The sequence below is a fragment of the Rhinolophus sinicus genome, linkage group LG13, assembly GCF_036562045.2.
Source record: "Rhinolophus sinicus isolate RSC01 linkage group LG13, ASM3656204v1, whole genome shotgun sequence".
NCBI classification, from domain to species: domain Eukaryota; kingdom Metazoa; phylum Chordata; class Mammalia; order Chiroptera; family Rhinolophidae; genus Rhinolophus; species Rhinolophus sinicus.
The window spans coordinates 38,011,113-38,035,919 of NC_133762.1; the positions used below are offsets into that span (position 1 = coordinate 38,011,113).

At 52.1% G+C, this 24,807-nt stretch overlaps 1 protein-coding gene across 1 annotated transcript; it reads right to left on the minus strand.

The window, feature by feature from the left end:
- Positions 1-2,116: 2,116 nt before the first annotated feature.
- Positions 2,117-18,368, minus strand: BPIFB3 (BPI fold containing family B member 3). The gene is made up of 15 exons (XM_074318021.1): positions 18,257-18,368; positions 17,392-17,548; positions 15,472-15,576; positions 14,850-14,990; positions 13,297-13,360; positions 11,497-11,557; positions 10,653-10,744; positions 10,336-10,515; positions 8,611-8,664; positions 6,644-6,814; positions 5,673-5,740; positions 4,381-4,423; positions 3,572-3,635; positions 2,974-3,050; positions 2,117-2,146 (listed from the first exon to the last, which is right to left on the minus strand). Exons 1-15 carry the CDS (start codon positions 18,366-18,368, stop codon positions 2,117-2,119), a joined length of 1,419 nt encoding a protein of 472 aa, XP_074174122.1.
- Positions 18,369-24,807: the final 6,439 nt, after the last annotated feature.

Sequence of the window (24,807 nt, forward strand, 5' to 3'; positions counted from 1 at the left end):
ATCAAGTGGGAGAATGGGACGGGGGCAGTGACAATCCAGTGTGGCAGATGCAGTAACGGACCCTGCCTAGGACATGGGGAGGCTGGAAGCTGTGTGTCCCCTGCATATTGAGTGATAACAGGAGTTTTCCAGGCACACTTGGGGACAGAGAATGCACCAGGAAGAGGGAAGAGCTGTTCAAAGGTCTGACTACCCATCATGCACATTTACATGTGCCAGGCACTTTTCTGTCCTTTACAATGATTGCGTCATTTAATCCTCAAATGATCTATGAGTGAGCTTATCGTGTTCCCATTTCACAGATGAAGAGCGAGCGGCACAGAGCCCACCCTGATCCCTCTCCATGCTCCAGGAGGGATCAGCTGAGGCCAGATCATAGGCAGCCTCGAATGCCAACCTGGGAGTTTAGATGATTTCCTGTTGGCGGTGAGAATCCAGTCATTGAAGGGCTGTCAGCGGTGGTGAGAGGTGAGCAGATGAGGTTAAGCATGGGCTAGAGGAGGATGGGAGGGAAGAGAGGAGGGTGGGAAGTCAGGGAGGGGCAGACAGGTGAGAAATGAGGAGGTGTGGGTGGAGAGGAGGGAACAGATGAAAGCATGGTGAGGACTTAGAAAAATGCAGCAGTAGCATGAGCTATCGGGTGCTGAGGGCTTCCTATGGGCGAGACAGCACCCCGAGTGCTAGTTAACCCTCAAATCTTATTACTCTCATCCCCTAGTTACTGATGAAGAAATCGAGACTTAGAGAGATTAAATGATGTGCCCGAGGCCACGTGGCTAGTCAGCAGCTGGGATGGGATCTGAACACAGGCAGCTAACTCAAGCCACTCATTTCACCATTGCACTGTCCTGGACAGGAGTCATGACACTCTGGAAGTGAGAAAGGAGTCAGAAATAAATCCTAATATGTCACTCAGTACACGGCCTGGCATTTAGTAGGTGACAAAAATTGTAGGGTGGGTGGATGGAAAGGAGGGAGGCGGGGGAAGGGAGGAAGGGAGAGAGGGAGAGAGGGAGGGAGAACGGATGGATCAGTGGATGGGTGGATGGAAGGATGGTCACAGAATCATTGTTATTGGTGGACAAACCTCGACATGGACTCCAACTCTCCTGTGTCCCCCCAAGTCCTCTGAGCCAGTTCCCAAAACTTTGTTGGCACCTCTTCACTCAGGCCCACACATAAGTGTCACCTGGGAGCCATTCCCCAGAGCCAAGGAGGCCCCTCCTGAACAGTGGGGGAAAGCCCAGAAGCAGGAGGCAGGACCCCCAGTTTCCCATCCCAACTCTGTCGCTGTTGGCCTTGGGCCAGCCAGGCCCCTCTCTGACATCAGTGCCCCCATTTGCACTATGAGCCCTTGGCACAGCTTTGTTCTGAGGTGTGTCCTCAGCTGATGCGCAGCCAGGAGGAGTCCGTCCAGGGCAGGACTAGGTCTCACTCACCCTTGCTTCCTGGAATGCTGGCTCCTTTTCTCCCTGGAAAACTCCTACTCACCTTTCAAAATTCAACTCAGATGTCACTTTTGAGAATTGTCCCAAAGTCAGAGAGACAAAGACAGACAGACAGAGACCCAGACAGACTCAGAGAGACAGAATGAAAGATAGAGGTAGTTAGAAAAATAGAGAGAAGAGAGGAGGGGGACATGGGGAGCTTGAGGCAGAGGTAGAGGAAGACAGAACAAGACACAGAGGCTTCCCAGGCCAACCAGGTAAGCTTGGGATGTAAAGTTACAATGACGAGGCCCCAAATCCCCTCATCTCCCAGGAACCCCTGCCTGGAGCCGGAGAGGGCACTGGAGGCAGAGGCCAAGGTGGCCCCTGTGTGGCCGGGAAACAGACCAGCCGGGAGGTGTTGACATAGAGGAGTAATTTATTGAAAGCTCAGAACTGGCCACTGAGGCCCCAGAGCTCTCTCTGAAGCAGAGTCCTGTGGGTGGCACTGCAGTCCCCAGACTAGGGTTGAACTGCAGGGCCAAAGCACATGCATGGGCCTGGGTGGATAAGGGACACTTATACTGTCACCAACATAGGCTAGAGACTGGTAGGGAAATTGAGGCAGAGTAGGCAGGTGGAAGGACTCTGGAAGTCAACAGGGAGGGGCGGGTGGCCATCTCTCAGCCTCAGGATGCCACGGTCAGCACAACAGCATTCTGCAAGGAGCAACAGTCTTGGTTAGGCCCTCTGAGTCCTCGTGCCCAACCCCCCCTGCCACGCTCCCCCCCCCCATCTCTGCAGCCTTCTCTGTGTCCCCTACATCCATGCCCTGGGGTTAGCACTGTACCCGGAACACAGCAGGCACTCATTAAGTGAATGAATGAACAAATAAATGAATGAGGAATAAATGACATTCAGTGTGGAGAGGTCACTGACTTCAGGACTGAAGTTAAGAGACCCAAGTTCAAGTGCCATTTCTCCTGATAATTTACCATGTTGCCTTGGGCCAGAAATTTGACCTCCTTCAGCCTGGGTCCTCATCTGAGAAATGGGACCAGAACTCCCTGCTCTGCCCACATTCCAGACTTGTTCTAAGACTCAAAGTTGTGCTGGATTGAAAAGGATTGTGAGGCCATGTCAATATTCAGCAATAAAAAGTGTCATGATCTGTTAGCCATGCCTGCCACAAGCACAGGATAAGGAGAGACAGCATGTTTTTCCACCCCTGGACCAGAGAAACTGTGACTCTGTGAGTGAATCTGAGATTACATCCTATAGGCCAGACATGTCTGAATTCATTAGGAAAGAACTCTGTGATAGATTGACAATGTCTGCCATGGGCAAGTAAGGAAGGAATGGTAGCACCTGTGTCATCTATTTGCCATTCCCAAGTTAAGTAATTTGTAATTCCCTGAGCAAGTTAGAAAATGGTGCTGGAACAAACTGCATGATGAGGCAGAGCACTCCCCTCCTGAGTTTCAAGCAGGGCTCTCCCGAGATGAGCTTAAGGCCCATCTAGACCGCACCTGCACAGGAAACTCACCTCTATGATCTCCAGAACCGCATTGGCAAAATTGACATTGAGAACCTTAGGCAGGGGAATTCCAACATCCAGATCCACTGCAAAGAGGGAATGGTTGAGAGCAAAGATATGTGGAGGGCCAGGGCGGGGCCTGCTGACCCTATTCCACCACTTTCCTTGAGTCCGCCCTTTCTCTTCTTGGGGACTCAGTTTCCCTTATTGGCAGAAACCTACTCATCCTACTAAACCCAAACAAAAGCACCCCTTTTTTTGTATTGTCATTAGTGGCTCCCCTCAGCAGAGCCTCTTTGAGGATCTGTCAGTCCCTTGCACACTCTGGGTCATCTATATTCTAATCATTTGTTTATAGGACTATTTCCCTGTGGGTGGTGGACAGGACCCAGGTCCGATAGCTCTCGGGGCCAGAATCTGGAGTAATGTAATCAAAGTTGTTTGAGTGAAAGCATGGGTGCCTCAGTTCCTGCATCTTAGAAATAAGGAGCAAGCTCTCTGGCCTCAGTGTCTCTAGCAGAACAATGGAGAGAGGCAGCAGATTCAACAATTCCACATTGAGACACTCCACGTGTCCAAGAAGACCACAGAGGCCACACGTACATACCATTGAGCTTCGGCACATATGCCACCCGGACCACACTACTGAGCCATTCTTCTAAACGAGATGCCTGCAACAGACCACACGGAGGGTGGGGAGGTGTGGCTTCACAGGGAGCAGAGCACCCCAGAGAGGGAAATCCAGAGGTCCAGCTGCCCTAGCCTACCCCATGCTTGAGGACACAACTGCTGGTGGGCTGTCCACCAGTGACCCAAAAGGGGACTCTCATTTCGGAGGGCTTCACTCTGGGCCCTATCAACTTGGAAGAGCAGCTTTCCTAGAGGAAGGGTCTGTGGGGCCTGGAGGGGGGCCTGTGCCTGAGAAAGAGGGAGGAAAATGTGCCCAGCTCCAGCAGAACTCTGTGCGGTCTCATCTTAAAATTCCTATCAGTTTAGGACCCCTTCGAATGTTCTAGAACCTGAGACCATTGTGAGATTTCAGAACCTCAGAACTCTGTAAGAAGCAGGAAATGAAGGGTTCTGTGGAGCTCTGACATGTTAAAGCTTTCTGAGTTCAGAAACCTTATTAACTCATGTGAAGTTCCAGAATTTTGAACCCTTGTGAGATTCTAGATGTTTACAACTTTGCGAGGTTCCAAGACCTTGGAAGATCATGAGATTCACTGTCTGAAGGTGATTACTATTTTACACACACCCACACACACCTGCCCTGATGTTTGTCCATTCTGGCTGGTTGGGGCAGAGTCCAGACTGAGGTCAGCTCAGTCATATGGCTCATGTCTCATCACACCGCCTTTCCACCCCCACTTGAAGACCCTCACCACCACCAAGCTGCTCACCCTCCCAAGAACTTACATCAAAGGCGTGGACAAAGGAGGAGGCCAGCTTGACACTGAGCCTGGTGGAGAGAAGAGAGCTGTTGGGGGCCTCAGCCTCCCCCGACCACCTGCTGAGTGGTGCTCTGTCCCACCCCACCCCACCCCACCCTGGCCTGCCCACTCCTAGCTCTCCAGCATCAGGAAACATGGTTAGGGGCCCAACTTTGCCTCTCTCCAACCTTGAATCAGAGATTTGGTTTTCCCACCTGTAAAATGGACCCGGTGAGATCTAACCTCCCTCTGAGATATCATGACCACTACCTCCGACTCCATGGACCTGAAGCCTTGGTCTGACCCCCAGTTGTTTGATCCTGGGCAAGTGGCTGAACCTCTCTAAGGATTGGTCCTCCCAAGACTGAGCATTGGACACAGGGTGCCCTGCATCCAGCTGGCACTCACTAAAGCAGCAACCCATCAGTGGATCGCAGCTAGCCCAAACGCAGGGCCAGGGCCAGAGTCTAGACATTGATCTCTATCTCCTGAAGGCCTGAGGTACGAACTGCCACCAGGAAGAGGAGACAAACCCAGGCAGTGGGTGAGGTTCTAGAAATGGGACAGCGGTGGAGCTTTACAGTGGGGGCAGTAGTAAGTAGCCCAAGGGACCTACATGGGACCTGAAAATGGGGTCCGGTGAGCACCGGGTGCCTATGGCTCAGGATGGGCAGCTCTTAGAGACCCCTAAGAAAGCCCCCGCATGCAGGGGAGGGACAGACAGGCGCCAGGCCCCAGGCCACAGTAAGAGCACTGGGCCTGGAGAGTGGGGCCCAGACTGCAGACCTACTTCCGCGGACAACCCACTGTGTCAGCCTAGGCTTTGCCTGTGTCAGGAAGGATTGTCATCAGCATCAGCATCTTGGTTTTTATCATTATCTTGAGGCCTGGTTCCCATGGGGGTGGAAGATTAGAGAATTAACCAGTCCGCATGAACTACAAAGCATTTTACAACATTCGAGGACAGTTATCTCCCTGGCTAGCCGCTGGGACTGATAACTCAGGAGTTTGGACTCCACGTCCTGGCAGCAGGTTTATCTCCAGGACCAGGTTTTGAGTGGGTGCAGTGGAAGAAGCCTGCTCTGGACGCTGTTTCTCTGAGCTCCAGATGCCTCAACGGTAAAAGGGGCTAACACTGCCCCCTCCCTGGCAGGTCCTGGAGGCAAGCAGGATGCTGGTAAAACACCTGCAACTTAGTTGGTGTCCAATAAATGGGAGAAGGTTCCTGTTGCTTCCTAACTCTTGTTCCTATAGACAAGGCCCAGGATCCCACGTTACCGTTCCAGGGACAGTGATAGGTGCAGCTTGGTGGCAGAAGGAGCCAGCTGGGCATTTAAAATCATAACCTGTAGGGGAAGAGCAGGCAGAGGTTACACTCAAATTCAGCAGAAGGAGCTTGAGGACGGGTCTGCCTTGGCCAACAGGTGAATTTCCACCATCCATTCTCTCCACTAACCCTTACTGAGGCCCTGCTGTGTGTTAGGGTCCATGCTGGGCTATAGGGAGGTACCCGGAAGGTTCTGGTGGTTGATCATTAGAGTATTAAAACTGATGGTGATCAGTGTTGTTCGAGAGAAGCTCTGGGGCTGCAGGAGCTTGGAAAGACCCTCAATCCAGCCTGCAGGGAGGCAAGGAAAGGTGTCCCCAATGAGGTGACACGGGAGCTGAATCTTGAAAGATGAGGAGTTAGCCAAGGGAAGGGGGCAGATGGCACTGCAGGTGGTGGACCCTGCACAAACAAAGGCAGGGAGGTGGGACCTGGTAAGCCTGAGTAACTGAGACTTAGGGTGCAAGGACAGGTGAGGCAGAGAATGAGGCAGAGGGGCAGTGAATGGTGTTAGGCCATGGGGAGCTGGGAGAGAGACTGAGCAGGGGAGGGACCTGTTTTAGCCCAGGTGTATGTCTGGGAAAACTCGGAGAGGTGAGGTAGAAGGGAGCAGACTGGAGCTGGGGGGCCAGGAGGAAGCTGGAGAGTCATCCAAGAGAAATCTGAGCCCAGAGGCTGGGGAGATGGGAAGTCATTCCTGAGAGCCTGAAGAAGCAGTGGACAGGCCTTGGGCCTGGTCACATGTTCAATGAGGCAGGAATCTAAGTGGGCACTGAGGTCTCAGCTCAGACGATGGCAGTGAAGCAGTGGAACTCCCTGTGCTGTGCCACCTGAAATCAATGGGAAGACAACCCCCCAGCAGCCTGGAGAGGGTCATCCCCACTCAGAACCAATGCTGGGCTCCCTGATCTCGGCCACTCACCCCATTTAACTCAAAGAGGGCTTCAGGGGTCCCTGCAGGGAGGTAGGACAGCACATGGATGTTGGCTGGGATGGAGACTGTGGCCTTCTTGTTCTGGAGCATGACTGTAGGTGCTTCCTTCACCCGCAGCGAGAGCAGGAGCTGCTGGTCTGGGGGCAACTTCACCAGGGCCTGGAGAGAGGCAGGGGCAGAGCGGGGGCATGAGGGCAGCTTCGAGGCCCTACTACTAATAGAATCAGTCAGCGAGTCAACAAACACTCATTGAGCATCTGCTAGGCACCAGGCACCACGCGGAGCGCTGAGGTGACAGCTTGAACCAGACAGGTCTGGTCTCAGCCCCCAGAGGGCTGACAGTCAGGCGGGGAGACACCAACCCATGGAACAACCAAGTTAGACTCTTGCTAGTCCTCTAAACTGCCAGGCACATTTCCACCTCAGGGCCTTTGCACTTGCTCTTCCTTCTGCCTGGAAATGTTTTCCCCAGATACCTGCATGGTTCCCTCCCTCATCTCCTTAGCCTTCTGCTCAAATGTCACCTCCTCACAGCCCCCAGTTTAAAAGCACTACTTCTGCGCTCCTAACGTGCCTTCGCCACTCCATTCTCTTTCACCTTCTGACCCTGTGTACCTTCTACTTATGTATTTGCTCAATGTCTGTCACCCCCACCAGAATGGCAGCTCCTTGAACACAGAGGTTATTGTCTACTTGTCACCTTTTGCCCCTTCTGGATGCCCAGCACCCGACACAGGGCCTGGTACATAGTAGGTGTTCAGTGAACATTAGTTGGCTGACTGATTGAATCACACAATCAAGAAATTCTCAGTCTCAGAATCATGGAATTATGGAATTACAGAAGTGTTGGAAACCAGAGTCACAGAAGCTTGGAGTCACTTGAATATTAGAATCTGGGGGACCAACTCCTCAAGCCCAGACTTCCAGAGCTGCAGGATCATACAGCGAGGGAACCACCAAATTCCACCCTCATGTATCCACAGATTCTGAAGCTACAGAACCAGATTCAGAACTGGGGCGATGGGGCTTTGACACTGCAAGGCCAGCAATCGGAGAACACAGGCTTCAGCTTCCAGAGACAGGCCCAGGCTCCCTGAACTGGGGGGATATGGCCCAGCTTGCTGCATTCATGGGTCCCTGCTCCTGACACCTCTGCCTCTCCCAAGTCCCTCTCCACCATCTTACAACTCCTGCCCTCAGGAGGTGCTTCTGAATGTCTAGCCCCAACCTCGTCCCTTGCCTGAGACTCCTATGCCCTTTAGCCAAGAAGCAGAGGCCCCAACCACACTCACTGAGGCTGGTTTGAATCATCACCTTCAAGGATTCACAAAGTTTTTCCATATCCCCAAACTCTGTTTCCCTCTCCATCTTCTCTGGTACAAAACCAGATCTTCTGCGCCTCTTTCCAACCTCTGTGAGAACCTGCTGTTATGTAAGGACCTTGTAGTAGTCATTTCAACTTCAGTAAGAATTCAGACTCGTAGCTGGAAAGTATCTGGTCCAGCCCCAGTTGAATGGACAGGAAAGCTGAGGCCAAGCCCTTCAGTCATGTACTGATGTCCACTAGTCAAACCTCCCTGAATCTTTTCCCTTTTCTTTCCTTCCCAAGGCCAGTGCCCTGAGTCTTCTCTCTGGAGACAGAGAAGACCAAGATGAAATAAGACAGTTGGGGGAGGGGACTCAGTAACCTAGAAAGAATCTTCTGTGCTCTCCCTGATAGAAAAGGAACAGCGTAGGACAAATACCCAATTGACTTCGGGGGCAGTTAAACCCTAGTCCTTTCCACTCTGCTATCAGGAAAGGATACAATGTCAGCCATTCACATTTTAGTGTGAATTGAAATTCAACATTCAGTTGCAGCTATGTGGAGAACCGTATTGAGAAAGATTCTGGAGTCCATTCAGGCTCATCAGGAAAGAGCTACCAGGATCAGAGCTCATGAGAGCACCACTCACCTCAGGGACCAACGCCATGAGGTCTGTAGTTGTTAATGGCACATTGCTGGGAACCTGTACCCAAGACCAAATGAGAGGGGGGGGTGGTGAACACAGAGACAGGATCCCTCAGCACACACAAAGTAGTTTTGTTCATGCCACACCCCTACCCCCATCAATTATATACACATCTCTACAAACATTCATGTTCCTTTCTTTGGCCAGTGATTACTGAGCGCTCACTACATGCCAGGCTCATGCTCAGCGCCTTTGTTAATTTCACATTTACAACAGCTCAAAGATGTGGGTGCTATGATTACTCTCATTTTACAGATACGGAACCTGAGGCTCCTGTCCAGGCTCATAAGTGGTGGCACCAGGATTTGACCTGGGCAGGCCAAACCTACAAACTACTGTGCCTCAGATCGCAATCTGAAGGCCAGGAATCTGACCCCAAACATTTTTGCCTTTTACCTAAACAGTATTTTCAAAAACTATGAATTTGTTTCCAGTATTTACAAATCAGGACATTTCATATAAATTTGCCAGTTTGGGGCTGAAAAATTGGAAAATGTAGTCACACTGAGCCTGTACCCCCGCCCCACCCTTGGAGAAGCTGAGTGGCAGCTGCCTGAGAAATGAGGTGCAGGCTCCCCAGTTCACTGTAGTCCACCAGGCCTGCTTCTCTTATTCTGCTAATCGATAATGGCCCAGCCCCCTGGGCCCTGATGTTGGAGACCCCTGAACTACACATGTCCACTTCTCAGAACAGACCCGTTCACACAGGATAAACATACAGACGCACTCTCTCCTGCTCAGACTCTCACCCAACATAAGGCTGTCACTTGGTGGGGGTGGACAGCACCTGAGGATAGTGCCTGGCCTCTGAGATCTCTCTCTCTCTCTCTCTCTCTCTCTCTCTCTCTCTCCCACACACACACACACACACACACACACACACACACTCACACACAGGCTGCTCAAACACACACTCTCACCCTGAGAGACTCTGCCTGGTTATGACTGCCACATCTCTCCAGTTAGAAGACACCCGCCTCCCAGGTCAGGAGCCTGTTCCTGTGCTTTCTGGACCATATATGCAGGAAGTGAGTGATCAGCCCATATTTGCTTGGGTCTGAGCTGCAGGTTGGGTGGCAGTAGGGGGAAGGGTAGAGGCAAGTGGCTTTAGAGCCCACTGCCTTTGGAGAAGGCTGAGACCAAAAAAATGCCTCTGGGTGAGGCTTCTGGGGGCTGAGCCTTCCAGACCTCTGTGAGGTGTGAGAGGGTCCAGAATGAAAGCAGAGAGATCTCAGAAGCTTCAGAACAAATGACCTTTGGGTCCAACCCTAGTTTTGTTTTCTTCAACTCAAGTCTGCTCTTGGGATAGCAGTAGAAATGTTAGCCATCCACACTTGAGTGTAAAATTGGGCTTTGATTCTAAATGGGCTCATCTGGTGCAAGGATGGAAAGTTGCTACATTTCCTATACCAGTTCTGACTAATTGAAAGTGACTTCCTGGAGCGCCCTGTTGAGAAGGATTCAGATTCAGATTCAGATTTAGCCAGGTAGAGGGCCATTATGAATCAGCAATGTTTGCCGCAGAACAAGAGTGGGCATGTGCATGCTATAAACTTGTCCAGCTCTGTCAATTATAGGGAAAAGGGCCCATCAAGGCTGATCAATGACAACGTGACTGGGTCATGGCTAGCATTACCAGGGCACAGCAGGGCAGGGTGCCGCACTCACCAGCTCTGGGGTGATGTCTATGTCAAGAGCACCGTTGGTTTGCAGGAGCCCAAATATGGTGTTGAAGAGGTACAGAGGCACGGTCACCTGGGATGTGTGGTTCTCCTTGGGAGGCACCTTGATGGGTTTGGGGGCCTTGGGGAAATCAATGACGTCACCAGCTACGCTCTTCACAATGGACTGCAGGGGCAGGAGACAGGACATGGGAGGGTCTCAGGGCTGCTCACCCATGTGGCTTTGACCCAGCATCTCCAGTGTGGCCTCCGCCAGTACCCCACCACACCCCAACAGTGGGCAGGGCCTCGGAGGACACTCACGTTGATGTCCAGCTCTATGTACTGGTTAGAGGTGAGAGGCAGGGTGGCCAGAGTGAATTCCACAGACCCAAGAGCCCCAAGGGGCACCAGACCTGCATGAGGAGAGAAGGAGGACGTCCCCACAAGCCCCATCCCCAATAATAACAGGCCCTACTTCCATTTATTGAGTGCCTAGCACTCTACTAAGTATTCACTTGGGCACTACTGTCATCCCCATTTTACAGATAAAAAACTGAGGCTCAGACAGAGGAAGCCAACCAGCCCAAAGCCACACAAGCCAGAGTGGCAAAGCCAGGATTCCCGTCTTCCAGAGCTGGTGTCACTAACCACATTGATACCCTACCTTTCTCACATAATGGCACATATAGAGACATATCTGTCCCAATTTTTCTTTTCTTACCCTTGCTACGACTTTTTACAATTTTCAAAGCCCTTCTGTGAACACAAAAGGCATCTATGTCTCCAGAAGGCTCAGAGAGACTGGGGGCCACTGTGGCTGACGGGCCTTCGGTTCCTCATTTAAACTCTCTGGTCCTCAGTCACCTTGTCTGTCCAGATAATAATATCTGCCTCATGTTTCTGACAGCGCCAGACACACCACAGGTGCTCAGTATGTGGCCAGAAGCCCCTAGCAGATGGATACCTGGATGGCCATGAGTGCCCACACCCTGCTGAACCAGCCTCAGCCCAGACCTCCCCCATTAGGCCTTCTCAATGTGGTGGCTCATCAGTCTGAGGAGGAAGTGAAAGGTCCCAGCATTCTGCCCTTTCCTCTTCCCCTGGGACCCCTACCCACTGGGGTAATGGGAGGAGGATAGGAGAAGGGGGTGGGGCCCCAACTTACCCAGCACAGTCCCCAACAGCTCATTCACCACGTGTAGCACACTGTCCACCATAGGGCACAGCTGTGTCCAGAAGAGACAGGTGTTACAGGAAAATAAAAGTGGGCCCCAAAAGTGGCACAGGGGACAGCTGTGTTTTCTACAAATGACTTGCTATGTGGTCCCAAGGCTCAGGCAAGGCAGAATGTGGAGACAGGAGGAGGACACACAGGTGGGCGGCACAGGCGGGCTGGAGCTTGACATGTTGGAGAGTAGAGTAGGTGGGGCAGAGAGCCCCTCAGAAAACCTCAAAGGATGCTGGGGGATGGGGGCGACATGTTTCAGAGGCCAGTTGGGACGTGTGGACAAGGCTTTCCCCTGAGGGGGCAAAGGCAGCTATTCCCTCTGAGATCTCAGGCCCCTCGTGCCACCCAGATGGGCACTGGGAAACCTAGCCTGGGCCCGGGGTGTCCACTACACACACTACCGTGTGTTTACTGAAAACCCCTGTGCTGTATAAACAGGGAGCAAGTGGTTCGGCTTCCAGAATCCCGAGTCTGGGAACCACAGAGCCTGAGTCCCACAGCCCACCAGAGCAGGAACCTCAGAGGTGACCCAGTCCAGCCCCTTCCTTTCACAGCAGCGGCTGAAGAAGAAAAACAATCCGCCAAGGTCACAGCTGTCCTCACAGAGGCAAGAGAAGGCTGCCTTTTCACGTAAACTTGGGGCCTGGAAGTCCAGGCCTCTGGGGTCAGGAGGTCACAGAAATGAGAGGAGGAGACCAGAGGGGCTGTGAGGGGTGGGAGGAACAGCTCCCTGGGCACCAGCATGTGACCTGCAGGAAGGAGGGTCCTTGCAGCCAGGGTGGCCGATTGCACAAGAGAAGCCAGAAATAGGATTATTAAGAGAAATCTCCAATCTCTAAATGCTAGTAATTAACTCGTATTTTTAAAAGCTTTTTGAGTCACATAAATCCTGTCTTGCCGGACGTTGTCCCAGCAATTCCAGTTAGGGAACGCAACTTAGACGCAACCACCTCCCTTATTGAAACCCACCTGCTGGGAGCTTCCCTTCTCCCCCTGAGCTGCTTCCCACGGACTTCTTCAAGCCCAGGGCCATTTTCCCAACTTCAGGCTCCCACACCCTTGCTACCTCCACGTGTCTTTCACAAGGACTCACAGAAGAGGCTCTGCCAGGACTGGGGGCCCGGGGGCCTGACTGCCCTGTGCAGCTGTGTGACCCCAGCAAGCCCCTCGTCTCTCTGGTCTTGATGAAATGGGCCTTTGGACAGACCAGCTTTTCTCAAGTGTGGTTCGTGTCCCCTGTGGAAGCCAGAATGGCTGGGACTGGTCATGGACAAGCATTCTGGAGCAGTTTAATCATAATATGTTTCACTTGTGATGTATTAATATACAGGCATGTGATTTTCTGGACATGATTGTCAAGCACAAAGCTCAGCTGAAAATCACTGAGTGACCGCATTTTAATTCAAAGCTAGATTAAAGCAAAGTATAAAGTCAATAATAATACAGGTGGCGAAGGCAGAACAGGGGGTAAATAAGGGACTTGGATTTGGGAGCAGAGGACTCAGGTCATCTGAAGCTGTAAATTTAGGACTCAGGAGGGATTGTGCCTGTTCCCCTACAGGCTCACAGTCCAGGAGGCTCCTGGCTGGCAGTGGAGAGGCCAGGGCAGGATTATCCAATGGGCGTGGAACGGAAAGACATCCTAATCCTGCCTGGCGCCCAGATTTACTCAAAGCTGGGGGAGGAGAGGCATAGCCTGGGGGAGGGGCACGCCTGGCCCAAGGCCCCCACACTCACCAGTTCCGGCAGCACCTTGAAGAGTGTCTGTTCCACGACCCCAAAGAGCTGCGGAGGCAGCAGCCTGGGCAGAGTGAGAAGCATGAGGATGCAGCCACCACCCGGGGACAGTGCCAACATGGGTGATGGGCAGGGTGGGCACTGGGGGCTCTGAATATTTCCTGTCTCCATTCTTGGTGGCATCGGCTGGGGCTTTGCCGACTGAGTTTAAATCTTGGCTCTGCCTCACCATGGGGCCCAGGGGAGGATTTCAGTTTCCCTGTCTGTACAGCACCTGCCTTACAGATTTGTTGCTGCTGAGATTCAATGGGAGTGTGTATGTATCAGGTATCAATCTGTGCTCATAATATCTGCTCCCTTCATGTTCTCTAACGTTTGTAGGCAAGTGACATTTGGGCCTAGAATAGCACCTGGCTTTTAGAGTGAGGGTTCAATAAATATTTATTGAATAAATATTTATTGAACTAATGAATGAATGAATGAATGAGAGGGTGGTCTGAGGATGAGAAGTACATGTAGGTGGGCTCGGGTCTGTTTGGAGACTATGGAGGTACAGAGGGAAGGGTGACAACCACAGAACCACAACCACAGGACACCAACACCATCCCGCTGGCCAACCATTGGCTCCCTCTAGCCCAGAGGAGCAGGATGGAGAAGCTGGGGTATAAAGCATCCAAAGACACCACCTGGAATCCCCTTATTAACGCCCTTCTGGAGACAGGAGCCACCCTGGCTCACCCTATTCCTGGGTGCTAACACAGAGCTGTCTGATTACCCATCTCTTCTCAGGGCCACCTAACAAAGAGGGGATTGAGGGTGGGATTCAACCTGGAACATAGAAATTAATGGTGGAGACGTGAAGTGTGAGGCAGGGGAGGAGGTAGGTGTCACTGAGGGTGGGCACAGAGAGATGGGGAAATCCCTGGACCTGAGTCCAGAGACCAGCCCACCTCCATCCCCACCTCAATCTGTGTGTGACCTTGGGCACTTCCCTTGCCCTCTATAGGCCTCAGCTGTCCCACGGAAGTGATGATTTGACACAGTGTGAGGAGGGCCACTGTGTTCTGAACAGTTGGGGGAAGAGACAGATAGGAAAGTGCCAGAGGCTTCACGATCATCAAATGTAGGTCCTTATTATACAAATGGGGACACTGAGGCCCACACAGGGGAGGGAGTTCTCCTGGGGTCACATAGAAAGTTAAGGGCAGAGCTGGATCTCTGATGTGCTGAGTGCAGGGACTGAGATGTCTGCAGATTAAGGGACCACAGGAGATCCCTGCTTTATCTGGGAGAGAGGACGGCAGGATCGCAGGGGCCAGAGAAGGCAGAGCCCAGGAGTAGGTGATGCAAGCTGTGGGCTGGGCCAGAATCCCAGTCTGTGGTGGGTTTTAGTCTGCAGGTCTGTGCAGCAGGTTGAAACCGCGGGACGGGCGGAAGGCGGAGTGAATTCAGGCCCCGCAGGGCCGGCCGCTCCCAGGAGACCCCGGAGAGCCAGGAGATGGTAGTGCGCGCACCCAAGGTGAGCTGGAGCTGATCCGGACGCGGGAACTCACCCTGAGAGCACGCTGATGTGGCCCAGGAGCGTGCTGCAGCGCTTAACGATGAGGATAGGCGTACCCCGCGCGTTCATGCCCAGCGCCACCCGCGACGACACGTTCACCTCCGCTGCCAGCTGCAGAAGGCCGCCCAGGGGGCTGCGAGACCCCATGCTGGGGGCGTGGCCAGGATGCCAGGTCCCACCCACCAGGGTCGGCCTTAGCCACGCCCACCTCGGGGTGCATGGACCCTGATAAGGGGCGAGTTGGGTGGCCCTGCAAGTGGCTTCGTCCCCATGCCCTTTTCTCACCCCATCTCCCTGCATGCCCCCTGTTTTGCATGTCCCTAGGCCCTCTTCCCCCAACCCCTCCAGTAAGCTCCAGGCAATGGGGTAGGGGTCTCCAGGAAACATGAGATGGAAGTCCTTGGGGGTCAGTGGGATGGAGGTCTCTGGGAAGGGGTACAGGGGTGGGATCCAGGGAAGAAACAGTAGGGTGGGAGTCCCTTGGAGAGGAACTAGAGTGGGAGGAAATAGGGGGGCAATGGAGTACGCATTGGGAGACAATAGGGTAGGGGTCCCCAAGGGGCAGTAGGTGGGGTGGGGAGCAGTAGGGTAGAGGTTCCCAGAAGCACACTCACCCAGAGCCACGCAGGCGCACCTTGGTGTGCAGTTTCAACTGCACCCCAAACCCTGGCAGCAGCTTCAACGACACCTTTGGCAGTGTGAGTTCCTCGATCTTCAGCCTAGGATGGGAGTCCAGGGGAGGGTCACTCATTTTTTTCCCCACTTCCACCCTCCAGGCTCATGCACATGCAACTCAAGTTGGTTCTCAAACATAGCTTCCCATAGTTATTTTTCTCTGTCTTCTGGGCTTTTCCCCAGGCTGTGCTGTCTGTCTGGAACACCTTTCCCTTGACTCTTTTTCCACTCTGCTTCCACCTTCAGCTAGCTGACACCTCTGGGCTCTCCTGATTTCAGCTAGGGTGTCTCCTCCTCCAGGAAGCCCTCCTTCCTGCTTCTCTGACTCAGGCAAATGCCCTCCTTTGAGCAGCTCCCACACCCTGTCTGGGCTGCCTCCATCACTGCCCTGAGCTTACAGGGTCATCACTGTTGGACTCAACCTCACACTGGGGCTCTTTGAGGCAAAGATGATGCCTGATTCATGTCTGAGGCCCAGCCTCATCCAGCAGGGAGGACTCTACAGTGGGAGGGAGACTGAAGCTATTAATAATAATAATAATAAATAATAAATAATACTACTGAGCATTTACTGTGTGCCAGCCTCTGTTTTAGCTCCTTAACGCAGATTAATTCACTGACCTGACAACAACCCCATGAGTAGCTGCTCATAGTGCAGCCAGTAAGAGCCAGACAGTTCAAATCCTAGCTCTACCACTAACCAACTGTGTGACCTTAGGCAAATCACATTGCTGCCCCATGCCTCAGTTTCTCCATCTGTAAAATAGAGATATTGACAATTCCAACCACAGAGTGACACATAGTGATTCTTGAGCAATGTCAGCATCAGCCCTTATCATCTCCCTTTCCAGCCATCCATTTGCTGTTTTGAGAGCTGGGCATCCATTCTCCCTTCTCCCCTGCCAGCACCTCATTTCCTCCTGTACAGTGATCCTTCCCCATACCCTGGCTCCTGGCCTTCTGTCTTCAATTTGGGGCCTGTTATTTGATCTTTCCTTGATTCACCACCAGCTGTGGGCTGTTTTCCACCTGCTTAGCGCAGGCAGTATGACCTGTGATTAAACACCCAGACACCACACTACCACCATTCCCTAGCTGGGTGAACTTGGGCAGGTCTCTTTACTGCCTGAGGTCTCAACGTCTTCGCCTGTTAAATGCGGTTGATAACAGTTCAACCTCTGGATTCTATGGGATAATTCATTTACAATGCTAAGTGCAGTGCCAGGCATACAGAAAACCCTGGCGAGGTGGTATTAAGTTGTAAATATTAACTATTACGTAATTTCATTCATTCAAAAATATTTTTGAGCATCTATTATGTGTCAAACACTATTTATAATACTGGGGACACATCAGTGAATAAACCACACAAAACTTCTAGCCCCCTGGGGTTTCTAATCTAGCAGAGAGGACAGGAAATAAACCAGTGAAATTTATGGGGTGCGGGTGGAATGTTTCCTGGAGAACTTGAAGGAGGGGAGGGGATAAGGAGGAGCTGGGCAGAGCAGGGCTCTTTGGAACAGATGCCTAAAGGAGAGGAGGGAGGAGCTGTGTGGTTACCTGGATGAGCCCAGAGAGACTGAGCAACTTGCCCAGATCACACAGTGAGTAACTGGAATTGACCCCAGAGCTGGAACCCTCAACCACAGGGGCATGCTGCCATTCCTATCTTGGACTCATTATTTTCTGACTTGGGTCCTGGGACTCCCTATCCAGGACTCTCCACACCACCTTTATTACCTGCCAATGAATTAAAAAGAAACAATCTCTCTTCTATTCCCTGAACTGAAGAAAAGACCAGGCTTCAGGTAGGGCTCACAGTAGGTGGGTAGTCAAGAGGCCACACTGCAGGGACTTACCCAGAGAGCTCTTCAACGATACCAAAAACCCCTCCGTAGCCCAGCAGGCCACCTCCGCCGAGCAGGCCCGTGGAGCCCAGGAGGCCCTGGTTCACTGATGTGACCGAGCCCAGCACGTTTTGTAGAATGGGCCCCCCGATCAGTGAGTTCTGGATGGCTGCAGAGAAGGTAGGGAGAGATAGGTTCATTTTACAGGTGGGGAAACTAGGCCCCAGAGAGGGACAGAGCCTTGCTCAAAGTCACACAGCAAATCAGGTTTGAGGCCAATAGCATGACTGGTGCTCTTGACCCTGGGCTGCCTCTGCAGCACCGAAAAGGAGGACAGAAGCAAAGGAAGGAGCACTCAGCCACCAAGGCTTGATCGAGATGCCGCTGGCCTGACTGTAGATTGTGAGAAGGGCGAGACAGAAGGGACCCCCTCATGGAGGGTGGGGCAGGTGGGGGTGGCCTCCCTAAAGCATTTCCTATCCATGACTCCTCCACTCTATCCATGAGACTGTCACTCTGTCCCATTGGGCCCTGGAATACTAAATGTCTAGTAGAGTTCCCGCACCCCAGCCAGGTGGGGCAGAGATACTGGCCCAGCCAGCACCCTTCCCTTGATCTCCTCAACCCCCATCCCCATTCCTGAGGAAGGCACAGCCCCACATGGCCTGAGTCCATCTCATCCAGGCCACGTTTCAGAAGAAAGTGAACTGATCACCCACTGGAGCCTGCAAGCAAAGCTTTCACCCCCTAAACTCTCTCAGCAGTTGAGGATTATAACCTGTTCTCATCTGTTCCTGAAAGCAGATGCTCTAAGCATATCAATGGAGTTGTTTATACTACGACTGGACCCCTCACAGACTGCCCACTGTGGGCTCACCTTTGCCGAGTTCATCCTGGTCAATCCGAGCAAGCGTGCCCACCGTCTCAAGCAGTCCCTGGCATGGAGTCGCCAGACCCCAGAGGAGAAGTAGGGACCACACGCCCAACATGGTAGGCAGCACACCTATCAGGGGTGGAAGCAGGAACTCTAAGGTACTCCTCGTGCCCAAGCCTTTCCCCTCCCTGTGCCCCATCACCAACCTGGGGCCTTCCCACTGGCCTAGTACAGTTCAAGTCCAGCTTTACTCCCAGGAAAGCCCTCTCCATCCAAATGCAAGTAGTGGCTCACGTGTGCATAGCACGGTACAGCTTCCATTGCACTCTACAGTCTCCAGGGCACTTTCCAAGCCTCTCCCTCATTGGATCCCATTTCACAGATGGGAAAACTGAGGCCAAGAGAGGTGGGAAACTTGACTGAGGTTACAGAGCTAATCAGTGACAGGGCCGGAATTTGAGCCCAAGTCTGTCTGACTTAAAATGTCCCATTTCTCTTCTCCTCTGCCTCCATCCTGAATCATGCTAAAGAAAGGAATGAAGTGGGAGGTGAGAGCGTGACTAACTTACTAGTTTCACAGAGTAGGATTTTTCTTTGTGGAGTTCCATATATACTCGCTCAGTCACATACTTTATCTTCTCATGTGACCCCTGCTTAAACTCCACTCTCCACTGCTCTTGGGATAGAACCTAGGTTCCTTACCTATACACACTAGGTCCCTACCTGCCTCTTTGACCTTGTCGGTCTTAAACATGACAAGCTCCTTCCCACCCAAGGGGCCTTTGCACAGACTGTTCCTTCTGTCAGGAAGGCTCTTTCTCTGATTCTCTGCATGACTGACTCCCAATGCTTCAGGTTCTGAATACATGTCCCCTCCTTGGAAAACCCTCCTTCCTTAACCATGTCTAAAGGAGCCCGTCTGTCACTAGACATCACCCAGAATATTTATTCTTAAGACATTTTTCACAATTTGCAATTATGCATTGTATTTGTGTCCCTGCTTACCTTGTAAGTTCCCAGAGACAGGGACTATGTCCAGGGCCCCAGGCATAGTTGTATACTGGAGGGGGTGCCTCTTGAGGGGGCAAGAAGGGATGGACTTCCTGTCCCACTTTGCTTGCCCACCTTTGCCCTGGCGCTGGCTGTGTCTGCCCAGAGAGGGCATCTTTTCCTCATTTGCACCAAGGTACAAATGGGCGCCATGCGAACCAGTAGCAGTCTTGGCAGTGTCTGTCTGCTTTCCCCAAGCGTGCTCATCCCAGAATGGCTCCAGTAAACTCAGGGTCTCTCACAGAAGGAAAGATTCCCACAACGGGAAACCAGTCAGTTTCCCTGGCTTAGAGAAAAATGGGCACCCCTTGAGCACTGTGATTCTGTCCTCAGGCCACCCATCCCTGCTTTTGCCCCTCTCTGAGCCCCAGTTTTCCCATCTGTAAAATGGGCTTTTTCTCCCATTACCCTCCAGGCACCCCCAGTGCCCTCCTAGGGTAAATTCTTTCTGTTATTCAGATAGGACAGCAGGATGGTCGCAGGGTCAATGGTTGGGGGCCTGGATAAGGCCAGAGCTACTGCAGGCTGCCTTACCCACTCCTGCAGCTCCACGACAGGCAGGTGGGGGTTCTTGGCCTCCTGTCAGCTCCTTCACCCTCTTGGGCCTAGGAGTGGCTCTTATATACCCACAACAGCTCTGGGGACACAAAGGGGGCACAGCCGCCAGAAACCCGTCAATGTGTCATGTCAGAAGCAAATTGCGGTTTTCCCTGCAGGCCTAGCTAAGCCTTCCTTCTGGGGAGAGAGAGAAGGGGAGTTGGGGTGCTAGGATGGGTGCCCAGGACTGCAGAGGCAGCCTCCTCCCCCAAGAGCTGGGGCCAGGGGTGGAGCATTCAGCCCACTATAGGGTCTCCTTCCAGGGTTCCCCAGGGTTCACCCCAGTGACACAGAAGCCACCCTGCCTCCCCACCTACCCCAACTAAGGCACAGGGAGGGAAGGGAGGAGCTTAAGTCTGCTGGGTCTTCTAACCCTCTGCCACCCCCCGCCCCAGGCTTGGCATGGAGCCGACCCTGAGGCCTGCAGCGAGGAACTCTGGACTGATTTGAAGGAGGGGTACCCACTCCACCTCCACCTCCCAAGTCCCAGAGCAGGCTGCTTTGTCCCCTTCCTGAGGCTGGTGCAGATGATGGTGGAGAGAAATTCATTTATTCATCCATTCATTCATTTTTCAGCAAGCATTTATGCAGCACCTACTGTTTGTTAGGTGCTGGGGATACAGCTGTAAACAAAAGAGACAAATCCCCTGCCCTGAAGGAAACGACCAGTGAAAATACAATGCAATTAAACATTTTCTAGTAAACACATTTTTTAAAAAGGTAAAAAGAAACAAGTGAATTAATTTTAATAACGTAGTTTATTTAACCCAATATATCCAAACTATTATCATTTAACACTGAATCAGTATAAAATTATTAACAAGATACTCTACATTTTTTTGCTCATGCCAAGTCCGTGAAATCCAATGACAGGACAGCAAATTTGGACTCGCCACATTTCAAGTACTCAGTCACCTCATATGGCCATCATATGGGACAGCACACCTGGAGGGAACAGATAAGAACATGATACAGTAAGTCAGAGGCTGATGACAGAAATAAAGCAGAGGAGGGGGTGCAGTTTTCAATATGGTGGTCAGGGAAGGCCTCGTATTGGAGCAGGAGGAGGGTGAGTCAGGTGGATGCTGGAGAAGGGCAAGCCAGGCAGAGGGAAGGGTAAGTACAAAAGCCCTGAGGCAATGTGTCCAGGAACCCCAAGGAGGCCTAAGCGGTGGAGAGGAGTGGGGGGACATAGGGCCAAGGAAGTGACGAGCCCCGCAAGTTACCGTACAGACTTACAGACTTTGGCTTTTATTTGCAATTCTTCTGCAGGTACTGGTTCACGCATCCCCTCCTCCAGGAAGCCCTCCTGACCCCCGAGCTGGTTATGACCCCACAGTCCCCTGGGATTTCTTCTCCCAGAGTCTGTGACATGCTGTACTGTAACCATATTTCTGCATGTTTGTGGGTCTGTCTCCTGCACGGGACCCTCAGCTCCTGCCTGGTGAAATGGGAAGGAAGGATGGTATTTGCCTCATTCACCTCATAACCTCGGAACCCCTAACGATGCAAAGTTCATCCTGATGACTTCAGAAACTGAGTCAGGTTAATCAACCGCACCATACTTTTTCTAAGATAAACTTTTTATTAAAATAGAAAGCCCATACAGAGAAGGGCCCAGGTTACAAGTGTACAGTTTGATGAATTTTCACACACCCAGTACTCTAGAAGCCCCTCCAAGTCACTGCCTACCAAGGATAACCACCGTCCTGAACTCTCACACGATGGGTGAATCCAGTATGCTCCTGAGGGTCGTAGAAATGGAATGGCACGTGTGCAGTCAGTGTGTGGCTTCCCTCACACTCGATGTCTATGAAATTCACTCACGTGTGTGAGGCAATCACTTGTTCTCCTTTGCTGTATATCACTCCATCACACACCACACACCACAGTTTGTTATCCATTCTCCTCTCTAGGGGCACCTGGTTTTGTAGTGGTTGGTTATTAAGGAGAAAGCGTCTATGAACATTATTGTCATGTCTTTCTGCGTACATATGCTTTCTTTCTCATTTGGCTGGAGTAACTGGCCAGGAACAGGGGTGCCAGGTCGTAGTACTGCATGCACACGTTCAGCTTTCCCAAATACTGCCAGGACTCTTCAAAGTGGCTCTGCCACTGGGACTCCACCAGCAGTCTGGGCCGTCACTATTGCCCCACATCCCACCAGCACTGGGTAACACCAGTATTTTTAGGCATTTGTTTGAGGGCGGAAGCTGGCACCTGGCATCTATGGAGCCGTTACTGTCTACAAGGCACTGACTTGTGAATCGGTATAGTCGCCACAATGGCTCGTGAAGTCAGCAATGTTGTTATCTCCCCATCTTACACTCGAGGAGCTACAACTCTGCAAGGGGAAGCCACTGGTCCCAGGTCACACAGGAGTCCAGCCAGGCCGTCAGGCTCATCATCTTAAGCACTTCCCAACCCGCCTTTTGAAAGGGAGGAAGATGCTACCTAGCTTCTGGCCTGTTTTATCTTCCACAGTTCTTTCCAGACTCAACTCCAGAGGAGACTCTCACCCCTACCAGCTCCCCAAGCACCTGCAAGCCCCCTCAGGCACGGAAGCCAAGTCAGGGATTGGGTCTGCCCATGAGAAGGGAATCATAAAATACACATCTTTGCAACCATGTCTCAACAGGCCAAGGAGAGAGGGCCTGAGAACTGCCATATTTAATAAGCCTCCAGGGCAATTTGATGTGCAGCCCTTTCGAGAGCCCTATTGAGGGTGATGGGGAGCCAATGAAGGGACCAGAGGTCGGAAGGGACTCAATGAGGAGAAATATCCCTGGGCTTTAACTCCTAGAGTGAAGGCTCTGGAGCTGGAATTCCTGGGCTCAAACCCCAACTGTTACTCACTATCTAGTGACCTACCTCACTGAGCTGCAGTTTCCCCATCTGCAAAATGGGTTGATATTAAATGTGCCCACCTTCACCTGACTGGTCTGACTGTGAGGACAGGCATCCTGGCAATGGACTTTCGGGCATCAAGGGAGGGGTGCCAAGGGTGCCAGAGAAATTCAGACCAGAGATTTGACAAAATTCAGAGAAATTCAGCCAGATCCCGGGCAGGCTTTCCCAGAGGTACCTGCACTGAGAGGGGGCTGGGAAGGCAGAAAAAGTGTGAGTGGTGACTGTTGTGGACACAGATGCCGGTCATCTTTGTCTTCCCAGGTGTGGGCTGCCTGGCAGGCCCCTCAGGGTTGATAGCTATGGGCCCAGGGTCAAAGACCTGGTTCTGCTCCTTTCTCGCTCTGTGACCTTGAGCCAGTCACACACCCATCTGGACCTTGGTCTCTTTAAAGAAGGATGATACACCTACTTTTGAATGTGGTGTGAAGGAGCAAGGAGGAGACTTGGACTCCATCAGATGGGGTTCAAGTACCAGCTTCAAACATGCGTGCCCTCTCAGAGCTGCCACTTCCTCATCTAGGGTGGGGAGAATCTTGGAAGGTGAGCAGTGCCCACAGGCACAGAGCCGCCATCATTGCGTCCCCAGGAGGTGGGGTCATGGTACAAGGCTCCCCTTGCCAGCCCAGCCCCCATGTCCTGCCCAGGGTAAATCTGGGGTAACTGACACTCAAAGAATGTTGAAATCAGATTAGAGGTAAGAGCGGCCAACCCCTCTGTCATTTTACAGATAAGAACACTGAGGTTCAGAGAAGAACTGCGGTTTGTCCAAGGCCACGTAGTCTGCTGTTGGTTGTGCCAAGGTGAGAACCCAGACTTCCTGACTCTTACAGCTTTGTGCCTTGGTTTCTCCATCTGCGCACTGAGCCTGGGGAGGATGGCAAGGTGGCTTTAGGTGGCCATTAATGGACTGTGTGAACATCCAAGGGCAGGATTTGGGGAATGAAGGGGGTGTCTCTGACATGCCTGGAGTTGGGCCTCAGCCGCCCATGGATTACCCAGGCGTCTATGTCTGCCAGGCCTGTCTCAAGGCTGCTATTGTTCCAGAGGCGGGAAAATGATGCGTGATGGGATTAGGGCTGACAGTGAGGGACAAGGGGACGGCCCTGTCACCCAGGCCAAGGCAAGGGAGGGCCCTCCTTCCTCTGCGGCATGGGCTTAGGTCAGGCTGCGATGGGGCTGACCTGCTAGGGCCCCATGGGCTCCACAGGCACTGGCCTCATGACCACGCTCCTGGCCACACCATCAACAGACACCTGTGTGCGCCAGAGGTGACCCTCCCCCTCACAGTCCTACTCAGACCCCCCACATACAAAGACTCACCCCCACAGAGACAAAGACATTCTAATAAATTCATGCAACATCACCCAGACACCCCACCCTGATACATGGCCACCACCCCAGTAATTTCCAGGGCTGGATCACGGAAGCCCTTGATGTGCATTTCTTTTTCAAAGCTATGGGTATTTTTATTACATTCTAGCAAATAACAGTGATTTTTCAGGGTTCATTTAGGATACATTTATTTTAAAATGTATTTTAACTGTATTATGTAGAAACACGCATTTACTTGTAAACGGAGTCAATTTAAAGAATAGTATCGATGTCAATCCCAGGAGAGGAAATGGAGCAAATATGATAAATATTGGGAGCCGATCCTCACATGAATGTTGTCTGTGACACAAGGAAACACCGTTGGCACAGACAACGTACTAGTGAACATGCGAACATGCAAACATGGACGGACGCCAGAGGTCTTTTCACACGCAAATCTCCACAACTGGATATTTGTGTCTGCACAGACGCTCCAGGTTGCCCTGATGCGTAGGCCGTTTATACACTGACAGCTGCTCACAAAAGCACATGCTGCAGGGGCATGGTCTTGCCCCGTTACCCTCCCCCACTCCAATACAGACGCCTGTTCACATTGCTCGCGGCCTCAAAAGCTGACCTCTGGCTAATATTTTTTAAATATTTATTTTGTACCGGGCACCATTTCA

What these genes read in the sequence shown, in the direction of transcription:
- BPIFB3 (XM_074318021.1), bottom strand. Translation starts at nt 18,368, where the DNA reads ATGTTGGGCGTGTGGTCCCTACTTCTCCTCTGGGGTCTGGCGACTCCA. An exon ending in ACATAGAGCTGGACATCAAC is followed by an intron (nt 10,516 to 10,652) that starts GTGAGTGTCCTC and finishes CTGCCCCTGCAG; the next exon opens with TCCATTGTGAAGAGCGTAGC. An exon ending in ATATGTGCCGAAGCTCAATG is followed by an intron (nt 3,051 to 3,571) that starts GTATGTACGTGT and finishes CCCTCTTTGCAG; the next exon opens with TGGATCTGGATGTTGGAATT.